Source organism: Triturus cristatus, chromosome 6, assembly GCF_964204655.1.
Source record: "Triturus cristatus chromosome 6, aTriCri1.1, whole genome shotgun sequence".
In the NCBI taxonomy this organism is placed as follows: domain Eukaryota; kingdom Metazoa; phylum Chordata; class Amphibia; order Caudata; family Salamandridae; genus Triturus; species Triturus cristatus.
This window is the reverse complement of record NC_140589.1, coordinates 1,072,396,703-1,072,408,959: the sequence shown is the minus strand read 5'-3', so window position 1 is coordinate 1,072,408,959 and position 12,257 is coordinate 1,072,396,703. Positions and strand designations below refer to the sequence as shown.

The following is a 12,257-nucleotide window of genomic DNA, read 5'->3' as shown; positions in this document are numbered from 1 at the left end:
TGAATTCCCATGAGAAGTATCTTATGCAGAGGCCCCAGCTCCTATTAAATTGAGGCAATGTATTAGTCACAGCGGCAGTTAGTTTCTCCATACCCATTAGCTCCCACAGTTTATGTAGCCAATCCACACTCGCCAGGACCCGCTCGCGGCCCCCACATGCGGGAGAAGCTGCTTAGCAGCCCAAACAATAGGGAAATAGATCACCCCTTCGCAGATTCGAGGGGGTTTGTGAAGGGATTTGGCAGACCCAGCAGGATGTAACTCAGGAAGAGAGGAATTTCAGTATCTTAGATCTCATCTACTGCCTTCAAAACCTCTGCCGAAGATGGCTGTATCTTGGGACACTGCTAGAAAATGTGGGTAAGGGTGCCCAGGTGATCACCGCAATGCCAGCAAGCACCAACGCTGCCCCACTTCCACTGGGCAACTCTCGCTGGAGTATAACCACCAATGTGCCATTTTGAGAAACATCTCTTTGCGGGTGGAGGCACATGCACAGTGGAGGATGTCACTTCAGTCTTGGGTGGTAAATGTGCGTTCACATTCCTACCCCCAACGTCTCTGTGCAGGCAATTTAGAGGGAGTGGAAGGTGTATTGAGAAAAACATAAAGCTCCAAGAGTAGGTGTTTGTCAGATATTCATGGAAGGAGCCATTTCTCAAAGGAAGTAAGGGGCCTACTGGCCTGATGGCAAATCAGGTGGTGGGAGACCCAGTGCCAGATCACAGTGTATTTCCAGGAGGCCTCGGGTGGAAGGCAATATGCAGTTCGGATTTGGGGAAAAGCCAATAAGGTCACCTATCGTTTCGCAGTTGGCCTCTTGCCAGCAAAGAAATGCAGAGCCGTGCAGTGCAGTCTGGGGTGATATAGGGGGCAGATAGTTTCTTAGTGAGTTGTACCTTATCCCACACTTCCATCATAGCTCAAAGCACCGACCATATTTAGGAACCAGCCATCCGTTGGTGTCGCTGGAGCCCGGGCACTGGTGCACGAACCACCAATGCTTCTCAGTGCTACGTATAGACCATTTCACCATGTAGATCAATTGTGCTGCCTGGTAGTAGCATGATAAGTTTGGGATTCCTAAACCACCCTTTGATTGAGGCCTGCTGCCTTGCCATATGGGCCTTCTTCCCCTTCCAGATGAAATCTTCTATAGGGCATTGTATCTTGTCAAGTACATCAGGTGGAGGTTGCAATGGCAACGTCTGCATGACATACAAGGTTTTTGGGAGAAGTGTCATCTTGACTGTGGCTAGGTGGCTCAGCCAGGAAAACCATGCCCATTCTATTTAGAAATGTCCGAGCGAGCAGTAGTTAGCAATGCTGCATAATAGCGCTCTGGCTAGGTGGCTCAGCCCGGAAAAACCATGCCCATTCTATTTAGAAATGTCCGTGCGAGCAGTAGTTAGCAATGCTGCATAATTACGCTCTGCATTACATTCAGGGGTTGGATAGAGTTGTAGCCTTATGTAGGTGATCCCCCTATTTTTCCAGAAGCTCATGCTCAGCCTTCAGAATGGTATGGCTAAGCGCTGTGGATTACTGCAGATTTGTTTTAAAGACAGAGGTCCTTCCGAACAGCACCAGTTCTTGCATTACCGCAGGGAGCAAGACAAGTGAATACAATAAGACCAGCAGAACATCATCAGCATACAAAGCTGTTCTGTGCTCCCTGCTGCCCATGAAGGTGCTTTAGATGGATAAATGTCCATGGAGCTTTTCCACAACAGGCTCCATATAGAGGGCAAAAAGTAATGGGGACAAAGGTCAGTCCTGACTTCTGCCTCTGGAGATGGTAAAAGGTTTAGAGAGGGTGCTATTAACTCTCACCGCTGTCCTAGGGGACACATAACCACACTGGATCCACTGCCAGAGTCTTGGGCCCATAACAAACTGCTCTAACACCAAGCGCAGATACTGCCAGTGGAGCCGATCAAACGCCTTCTCAGCATCAATGGAAAGGAGAAGGGCCTAATCAGAGTGCGCTCTTCCTTGTCCAATAGGTGGCAAATATGTTTTGTACTGTCACTACAGCCTCTTTCCGGTATGAATCCAGTCTGATCAGGGTCCACTAAGCCTTACATATATGGGACCAGATGATAAGCCAGGGCTAAAAAGCTTGGCATCCACGTTAAGAAAGGAAATTGACTGATATGAGGAGCACTGCTTGGGGTCTTTACTGGGTTTTGGGGGTTAACGTTAAAATGGCCAGGTGTCGGTCAGGATGCCATAGTGCTAATTGAATTATGAAGGCTCGCTAGTATGGGAGCCAATAACGTCACAAAGGCCTCATAAGAATCAGCCGGTACCCATCTAGGGGCTTTGCCCAGCTGAAGGCGTTGTATGTAACCCTGGGTGTAGTGGGCGTAGTGGGGCTACGCGGAGCATCACGTAGTGGGGCCAAATCTACGGATACTTGCCCACTCCGCGTAGCCCCACTACACGCCACCCGCCTCCCTCCAGCCCTCTTTTAAAATCACTTAAAATGTTTAAAAGTAAGGAAAATTACTTGCCTGAGCTGCGGCGTCCCGGGGCTCCCTCTTCCTGCTTCATCGCCAACTTCTTCCTCACAAATGCGCATGCGCGGGCGTAGTAAGTTTGTTTTGTGCGTAGCGGGGCGTTCTCTCCCCTATCTATATTCAATGCCTACAGTTGTCTGTGGGCTGCCGTGAGGTGGCGCCGCACAGCCAATGTACCAGTCTGCTTATGCTTTACCTTCAGGTCATTTATGGTGTATTCCAATTTAGACTGTTCTACCCTTATTAAGGCAGGCAGCTATAGCAATAAAGTGGCTCCGTAGCACCGCCTTAAGTGGATAAACTCTGCCACATGTTCCTTGAAGACTTCAACCTTCATTGGAATGACACAAATGATCCAATGGTCTGTTCATTAAAGACTTACTTCTCTGACCTAAATTTCTCACAGCTCTGTAAGGGCCCTACTCACAATAAAGGGGCCACTCTCGACCTCATCATTGCCAAAGACAACTGCATACAAATAGGAGAAATCCTACCCTGTGACTGGTCTGATCAATTTCAAATTCCCCTCCTCATCTTAGACAATGGACTGGGTCGACAGGGTCAACTCCTTAAAGCGAAACAAATGACTCACAATATGAGAGACCTCAACATTAACATGATAACTTCAATCACCAAAAATAGACTACAGCCCCCCTAATTTAACCAACCTTGACGATCTTTCTGAGCACTACATTAATTAACACTTTCTCTAACATTATTGACTTTATTGCTCCGAAACAGCTCAAAAGGATTCCAGTCAAACTTTCTAAACCATGGTTTAATGGTGCCTTAAATGATGAATGGGGCAATTTAAGACTCTCTGAGAGACTCTGGAGAAACTCGCCTTCCAACACAAATCTCTCTCAACAGAAGAAATAGTGAAGTGTTTACAACAAACACATATGCTTGGTGAAAACCGAACACTTCTTAATTCAACTGAATGGAGCCAAAAATAGACCCAAAAAACTCTGAAATCATTAAGGAACAATCTACCCAATCTTCTAACCAGAGTGCTACTCCGTTATCCCTGCTCCCTAGTTGTTATGATTTCACAGCTCACTTCGCTGAAAAAACAAGGAAAATAGAGCTGGAGCTATTACCTACCACCCTAACTTTGTTATCCCAGATACCGCCCACAGGATCAGGGGAGGTAGCAGAATCCATGAAAATATACTCGCCTTTGCGCAACTCTCTCAAAAACAACGCCTCTTGGAACAGTTTTCTCCTACCAGACTGCACCGAGATACTTCGCAACATGGCATCCATCAAACCCTCCAACCACTTTGGTGATTCTCTACCCGCCAATCTCTATAAAGATTTAATCTCAGCCTTTCTCCCTCTTTGGTCCAGGATCATTCATGAATCCCTCTTACAGGGAAAGATTACGGACTGCCTAAAAGCTGGGCAAGTTACTCCCATTCCTAAGACGCCCAACGCAGACCTATCAGATCCAAAAACTTTCGACCTATCACCAGCAGTATGACTCTAGCTAAATTGCTTGAGAAATGCGTGTGTTCGCAGCTCTGCAAACATATTGAGAAGTATCAACTCCTGGATCCTCATCAGTCAGGATTCAGAGCAGGGCACAGCACTGAAACAGCACTAACTCACATTGTTGATGACGTCGTGAGAGCTCTTGACCAAAATATCCCTTGTCTCCTGATCCTTCTAGACCGGTCCTCAGCCTTCGATACCATCAAACATGAACACCTGGTTGATCTCCTACAACATAGGATGGGATTTTTGGGCCCTGTCCTAAACTGGTTTACCTCCTTCCTTCACAACCGCACGTAAAGGATCAAAGTTAATATTGCCCTTGCTTCCAGTACCCCTGTCCTGATTGGAGTCCTCCAAGGCTCTACCCTCTCGCTGACTCTCTTCAACCACTTTATGGCCTCTTGCGGTCATTCTGAACAGAGCGAACATTCAATACCACATGTATGTGGATGACACGCAATTGTACCTGAAGATCTCCTCTCAAGAGGACATAAAAACTTTAAAAACTGCACTTGCCCAAACTCAACAATGGTTAGCTCAGAACCATCTCCTACTAAATACTCTCAAAACAGAATTTCTTTTGATCACCCCACCTAATCACTCAGCTCCTACCCTTGACTGGATTAAACACCTAACCGCTCTGAACTGCACACCTCACGTTGTAGACTCTGCCAAATCTTTAGGTATCACCTTGGATAAATACCTAAACATGCAAGCACACATCAGTGCTACTACTAGGAAAGCCAATTTCCAACTCAACACACTGAAGAAAATCAAAGCATTCCTCCCCCCCGAAGATGAGGCCAGCGGGTCAATCCCTGATTATCCCTAGATTGGAATATGGGCTGGTGACCCTCGCAGGTCTTCCCAAAGCTAGCTTGGCCCCACTCAGAGCTACCTTGAAATCAACGGCCAGACTTTGAAAGGGCTCGAGAAAATTTGATCACATTTCACCCGACCTTTCGCAACTAAATTGGTCATCTATTGAAGCTAGAATCCGACTCAAAGTAGCTTGTCTGACTCATAAAGCCATACACCACAATACCCCATACTGCCTAGCAAATAAGCTTGAGCTATCAAGCTCCAGCCAGAACCTCAGAAGTATGTCCGCCCTTCTCTTGAAACCTCCAAGATTCAAAAACAAAAGATCGTACAACCGTGCGTTCACCTGCCTTGCTCCGTGAATATGGAATTCCTTGCCACCCGAAATCAGATCCAATCCTTCCACTGCTTCCTTTAAAAAACTGGTCAAAAGACTACTAATGAACGAACGTTAACCCGTTGATCATGCTCATGTGTTTTGTTAATACCCAAAATCTTGAAGTATTTTCACTGATGTTCTATTATATGTTTTACCTTCTTTTTGTTCTAGTCCTCGATAGCTCCTTTTACTTCTTTAACTGTTGATTTTGCTAGTTTCCTTTTTGTAAAAAATTCTTTGATGCACATCACACCTCTTGGTTCTTTCTACTGTATAATGTTTTACTCAGAACGCTCTATGGCACCTCTAATACACCCTACTCTGTGTGCTTGAATGTTTTCCCACAGGTTGTAACTTCACTTACCTTCTTTATGTTTTTGAATACTTGCTGGCGCCAACTCTGTACAGGGATCTGATACCCCTTTGGGTCTTGTTTATGCTCTATAAAACTTTTCAAACAAATAAACAGGGCGATAGGGGTATCAGGGGTGTCATTGGTGGCTAAGAAGGAGTGAATAGTGACTGTGATGTCCTTGACTGTCTTTTCTTATGTGAGTAATTTGGGGGTGAGATACAAGGTGCACACTGGAGTTGCAGTAGTAGGAAAGGTACATTGTAGCGTGAAGGGATAGTGATCAGACAGAGCAGCCACCCCAATATCCAGCATCGATGTGGCAGATGTGATGCAGGGAAACATTAAAAAAGGGTGGGCAGCAGAAAAGAATATTCCTCACGTGAGGTAAAAGTATTTTCACAAATCACTTAGCCCTATCTCCGCAGTCTACTGCCTACACTAAGCGGTAAGTGACCTGGTTTGTCCCACCCTCTGTGTGGAGCAGTCTAGTATGGCATCAGGGACAATATTAACGTTTCCTCCTAAAATGAGGTCCGGAACTGGAGTAGTAAGGATACGACCAATAGCATCTTTAAGGAAGGACAACCAGTGCATATTGGTTTGCCTAGGCGACCATATGACCATTAAGGTTGATGCGGAGGGAGAGAAGCCAATCTGCTTTTTTGTCTGAGTGTGGATCACTGTTCTAGGGAAATGTGTAGCAAATACGATCATCACCCCGCCCTCTTCCCCTGTCTCAATGAAAAGTACTGGTGATCAAACCATCTGGTATCCAGGCATCGCCAGTCTGCCCTGAGGAGGTGTGTTTACTGAATGAGGCACATATCGCACCTCGCATCTCCAATGACAGACAGAAGTGGCAAGCATTTAGCCGGTGCATTAAGGCCTCGCACATTCAAGCTAAGTGTACTAATCATTGGGAAGTGCGTGCCTGGGCGTGCAAGAGGACGGATAGTGTCCTGGTCAAAAGCATACAATGTGTAGGAAAAGTTACTTTATGGAGTATACAGGGAGTGGGTGTTACCAGAATGGATCTGAAGAAAAGTCATTGAAGTTGATGTAGTAGCCAGACGCAGTTTCATCTATCTTTGGCAGCTCTACAGAGTTTGTAGAACAGGCAGGTGTTTCTTGTGAAGGCACATTAATGCAGGTGTCATTATTATTGGTCCAAATTGCATTTTGCGTTTCAGTTGTATTTGGATGTTGTTCAATTAGCAAAGAATTCATCCAGACACAATAAAAAATCCCTTTACATTCCGGCCCTGTTTCGATGTTACAGTTCAGTTGTGTTGTGTTTCATTTGAATGCATTCAAATTTTTATGACACATACATTTCTTTTAGATAAAGGCAGCCTAGCAGTAGAAACACTGGAAGTAGCCTCGGTTGCCATCCGGACACATTCATCTAATTCTGAAAGTATAAAACAGGTATGCACTTTTAAACTGCAATATATCATAACTCATATTTTATTGTAACAAATATAACAGTGTGCTTCACCAATTATACACACACAGACATATGCATTTTAAATTTGCAGAGACTTTTGATCACAATTTCTGTTTTTCATTAAGCATACCCTATCTGTGTTTTTCCTCCAAGGGTTTCTCATTCACCATTTTCTACTGCATTTGCTGTCCACTATATTGCCTAAATTCTTGGATTATCCTGTTGTCTAAAATCGGCTCTGATAATTAGTTTTGGTGTGTTCAAAACAGTCATATATTTATTTCAGTTTAAGAAAATTCATCAAACGTACAAAACTCAAATGTACGCAATTAATTATTTTCATGGTCAAATCTATCCTGTTCCTATGAATACAAACATACTTTAAGAACTCCAAGGGCAATTTATTGTTGGTCTCACTTACAAACTACATTTTAAAAACAGTATTACATTCTTACAAATTGGATACGCTTTGCCTGGGCTAGCAAGGCTGAAATTTGGGCGCGCCCTAAAGAGGATCGACAAACCTACCCTTTTATCTGCTAATAATCCTGGCCAAATTTAGCCATCTGCTGCCTTAATATGCCCCATCCGCCTCCCACTACTGTCCCTGATGCTGTGCAGATTACATGAAGTACAAAGAGAGGGGCCCCACAGACCAAAGGGAGAGGGCACCGAATAAGACTTAAATGTCAAAATAAATAATTCCCTTAGGGTATGTTAATCATGCAATCACTCCACATATATTCACATACACAAAAACAGGAGCACAAATTAGCAGGATACCTAAACACAGTCAATTTAATAAAAACATTTCATCAAATATGCATCATATTATATCTTTAAAATTATTAAAAACATGTATCAACACAAGTTTATTAATAGCTAAAAGTGGAAAAGACTCTAAAAACACAATCACATTTGTCATCAGAATGTTAATTTGTGAGAGTACATAAAGACAACACACAGCAAAAACACAATTTCTTTGTCAAAGTGTAGTTCTGGACTACACAAATTGAACAATGACGTAAAGCGTTGACGCGTTTCGGTGGATTAAGGTGAATGCAGACCACCTTCTTCAGGACCATAAAATATCTTCTCCACTCCTATGTGTTTTTCATAAATCCTATTCGAGAAAAAACTACATGTAATTCATGTTTTCTTTCAATACCATAACACACGCATATGTTGAAAAAATACATCAGTTCATCTGAATGAAAACCATATTCACAATAAGTGTTCCTGTATCCAACCATACACATGCTTCCCCGATTTTATTGGTGTCACCAAACTATTTTTACTACTGATATACACTCATCACTGCCTACCATTCAATCAAATATTACACGTTCACATTTCACCCATCCACACATCCATTCCAATTTCTTCAAATTGTCAACTCAGATATTGTCGTTTGTGCATAGGAGGGGGTACACAGGCCCCATCAACATCAACTCAACGGTGAGTGACACTTGATGAGACGCCGCTTCTAAGTGAAATTAACTTGCGGCAAAGTGGAGTTTTATATATATGTCAGAAATACCATAAGTGGGAAAAGGACATCGAGTTAAGCCCATTTTCCTAGGATGTTGATTGCCTGTTTTATATACACGTTAATGCCGAGAATTTCAACCTTTAATCTAATCCCTCATCGGGTTCATGGGTAGGCTGGTTATACTCCAATACTAGTCTCGCAGACCTCAGCCGACTGTAAATATTGTCCTTATAATGATAATATAAATACACTAAATAAGTGAAAATATTTCCAATTGAGAAAATAAATGATTAAAAAACCGATGTCACTAAATGTCATTAGATAGTACCTGCTGTCTATGTAGATCAGCAACATCCACCATAGGGAGTTTTTTCAGTTCACTTTTTTTTCCGTGACTGAAAGAGAAAAGTGTCACGTTGTTAAATAAAGCGAACGCGTCAACCCGTGGCTTAATGCTAAGCCACCAGTTATACCATCATGACACCTACCGTTGGCGAGGGGAAGAGACTCTTCTCTGTAAAATTCTCACACGTGTATGCAGTGGTTCCATATAGTAACAGAGATTGTTCACTGCCAATTCGCTTTTTACGTCAAGCTGCACTGTGTGCCGCTAATGTGTATAACATGTGATTAAGGATCTTAGGCACCTGCAAACTAGCACCATCTTTAAGTGGTGTACTCCATTATAAATTATAAGTCATGTGTCCAGCTTTTATGACTAACCCAATAATAGGGATCTGGCTCGCCGTTAGAAATCAGGATCACGGATCCATATTACCTCCTGTTTTGTTGCCTGTAATCTTTTCAAGAATGATCCATTGGAATTACATATATTTATGTTCTAAATTGGAATAATGCTGAACCAACGGTGCATACAATTTGTTTGTTTTTAATGCTGACCTATGTTCAAGTAATCTTAATTCTCTTCCCCTTTCGCCTATATAGGCCACACCACAAGGGCAAAGTAGCAGGTATACTACATTAGAACTCCTACAATTATTAAGACTTTTGGTGGTCCTATTGTGTCCATTATATGTAAAGGTTTTACCCACTATGCAATGTTCTCATATTGAGCAACATCCACACATGTTGGTACCCACAGCGTTCCCCTTTTGGAAAGTACTCTGCTGTGGTGATTTTATCTTTCTGTATGTATGAATCAGTGACTTACGTAAATTATTATTCCATTTCAAAGCAAAAAGTGTTTTTCCAATTTAATCTCCTCATTCTCATTTAAAAATGTACAGTTGGAATTAACTATATTTTTTATTTTGTTACTAATATTTGATTATTGACTGACAAATACTACTCTTTCATTAGTCCCTTTTTTCTTTTCTTCTGACTACTATCAGTTCTGTCCAACATGCAGTCAGGGTTATAAAAACGTGCCCTTTTTAATGCGTGTTTAATCAGTTTTTTAGGATAACCTCTATCTGAGAGCTTCTCTTTGAGGATTTCAGTTCCCAAGTTGACGTTCTAGTCTTTCGTTTCCACCACATATTTAGAACAGCCCTTGACTGGGTCTGCCGACTTCCGCATCCAGAACTCCGACGGACCCAGTCTTCAGTACGACTTCCAAGTGTTCTGCCCTGGGGTCCCTGCTCAGTGTCAGGAGGGGGGCATGGGACTGGTCGCGCTCGCAGTGTCTGGCGCGCGGCGCTCAAATAAGGTACTGACTTCGTTTGTTAGTTGGGCGCGAACCGCCCGCCCCTTTATTTATATTGCCGCGCTCACGTCCGTCGACGCGAGCGCAAGTTACGCGCTTACGGCCGCGCTCCAGCCGGAGGCTAGAGCGCTAACTGTAACATCCCTATATAACTCGGTCCTTGACAACAGTTCAAACATTTTTCAGTGGCGCCACTTACTTGGCACGCAAAGTCTCTCAACCGGCTGCTGGGCCTGGGGTTTTCTCTCAGAGCATACCTTGAGTTTTCCCGAGGGGCCGGGGTTTGGGTTGTTGGCGATGCCCTCTGTCTTGGTTCACCGTCAGGGCTCTCGGTACCCCTCGGGTCTAACCCGGGGGCCCACTGGGGGATGGGGCTAGGTATGCTGGCTGGGAGCGCCCCGGGGTCATGCTCTTCTTTGACCTCAGTGGTTCTATTGTCACTGGCGGGGCTCCTTACTATTTGAACCACGATATGTTCCGGGTGACCAGTTCTCCTCCTCGTCGTGCAGTCACCATGGTTCCTTTCCAGTCGACCACTCTCCAGTTTAAGACGCCAGGCAGGCCAAGCAGAATGTCTTTGATGGGGTTTTGGAAAATTTCTGCTGCCGATGAGATTCCAAAATGTAGCCGTTTGTATCGTCTCAGCCCCAGATGTGTGCTAAATGTGGTGATGTACCGGCTTTCTTTCGCTAGGGTGAGCTGGTGGTATCCGGCGTTTAGGTCCAATTTTGAGAACCATCGGGCCCCGTTTAGATCAGATATGATATCGTCCATGTTAGGTGTGATATGCCTTTCCCGTTTGATGGATTTGTTTGGTAGGCACATATCAATACACAGCCGGATCTTCCCGGGCTGGCGGGGTTTCTCGGCGATCACCATTGGCGATACCCATGGTGTGGGCCCTGTGACCTTCTCGATTACTCCCTGTTCTTCCAACTTTTGGAGTTCTTCCTCTACTAGCGAGCGTAGGTGGAACGGTATACGCCTGTGTCGGAGGGCTGTTGGTGTTACTGAGGGGTCAATGTGGAGGCATATAGGCGGCCTTTTGATCTTCCCCAGCCCAGAGAATAGGCTTTTGAACGTCTCCAGCAGGTCTTCGATTTGTTTGTCCTGGACTTTCCTGAGGAACGCAATTAGTCCTAGATCCTCCGCAGCGTGTCCGCTGAGTAGCGTGTCCACTTCTTGGTCAATGACGTGGATGTCAATGACAATTTCTGACTTTTCTGACCGCACTGCTACTGTCATCTTGCCTTTCAGTGGTAACGGCGTGTCGCTCCCATAAGCGTAGATCTTGGCCTTGGATTGCCGGAGTTCAGGTTTCGGTCTGAGACTGCGTTTACTGCTGACCCAGCTATGAGTATGTCACATCGTGGCTGCGGTCGCCTGGTACTCTTTAGGGCTTTGGTGAATGATACTAGGTATGTTTCTCCATCATCGTCAGAATCTGTATATGATTCTCGGTAGTCTCTGGTCCCCTCGCTTCTTGACTTTGGCTGTGACGACAGCAACGTGTGCGACAGTTTCCTCACCATCTTCCTGATCGGTCTGTCCCGTCTATTCCCGCCTTTCTGCATCTTCCTCCGACAGACAGACGCAAAATGGTTTTCAATGCCACAATTTGTGCATGTTTTTCCTCTCGCTGGGCATGCCTTACTTGGGTGATCTTCATACCCACAGTAGCCACACAGTCTGGCTTGGGCTGGGGGTCGCCGGTCACGGGGTCTCTGTGGTCTGTCCTTCGCTCGCACCGCATCCACCTTCTCCGTTTTCACTTCAGCGTTCTTATCTGTCCCTTTTACCAGGGCCTGGTCCATTTCTTCAGCTCTTGCCACTGATAGGTCATGTGTTCTGGCTAGGACGAGGATATCATTCATCGGGATGCTAGGTTGACGGAGTATCAATCCCCGTAGTGTCTTGCTTCCCAGTATGAGCTTTGCCCTGATTTCTTCCTTGGCCCTGTCCCCTACCAGGTGAGTGTCTGCGAGGGCCCTTAGTCTTGTGTGGAAGGCGTCCACCGACTCACCTTCGCGCTGCTTTGCATGTCGGCGCAGCTTGAAGTGCTCGTAGTCTGGATTGA

The 12,257-nt window shown here is 44.8% G+C and overlaps 1 protein-coding gene across 4 annotated transcripts in view; it reads left to right on the top strand.

The window, feature by feature from the left end:
* The window catches only part of EDARADD (EDAR associated via death domain), a 492,613-nt gene that overhangs the window by 275,552 nt on the left and 204,804 nt on the right, over positions 1–12,257 (top strand). For all 4 annotated transcript variants that reach the window (XM_085611937.1, XM_085611939.1, XM_085611936.1 and 1 more), the window contains exon 4: positions 6,918–7,003. In XM_085611937.1, the coding sequence (XP_085468063.1) occupies positions 6,918–7,003 (86 nt within the window). The remainder of the gene's footprint in view (positions 1–6,917; positions 7,004–12,257) is intronic.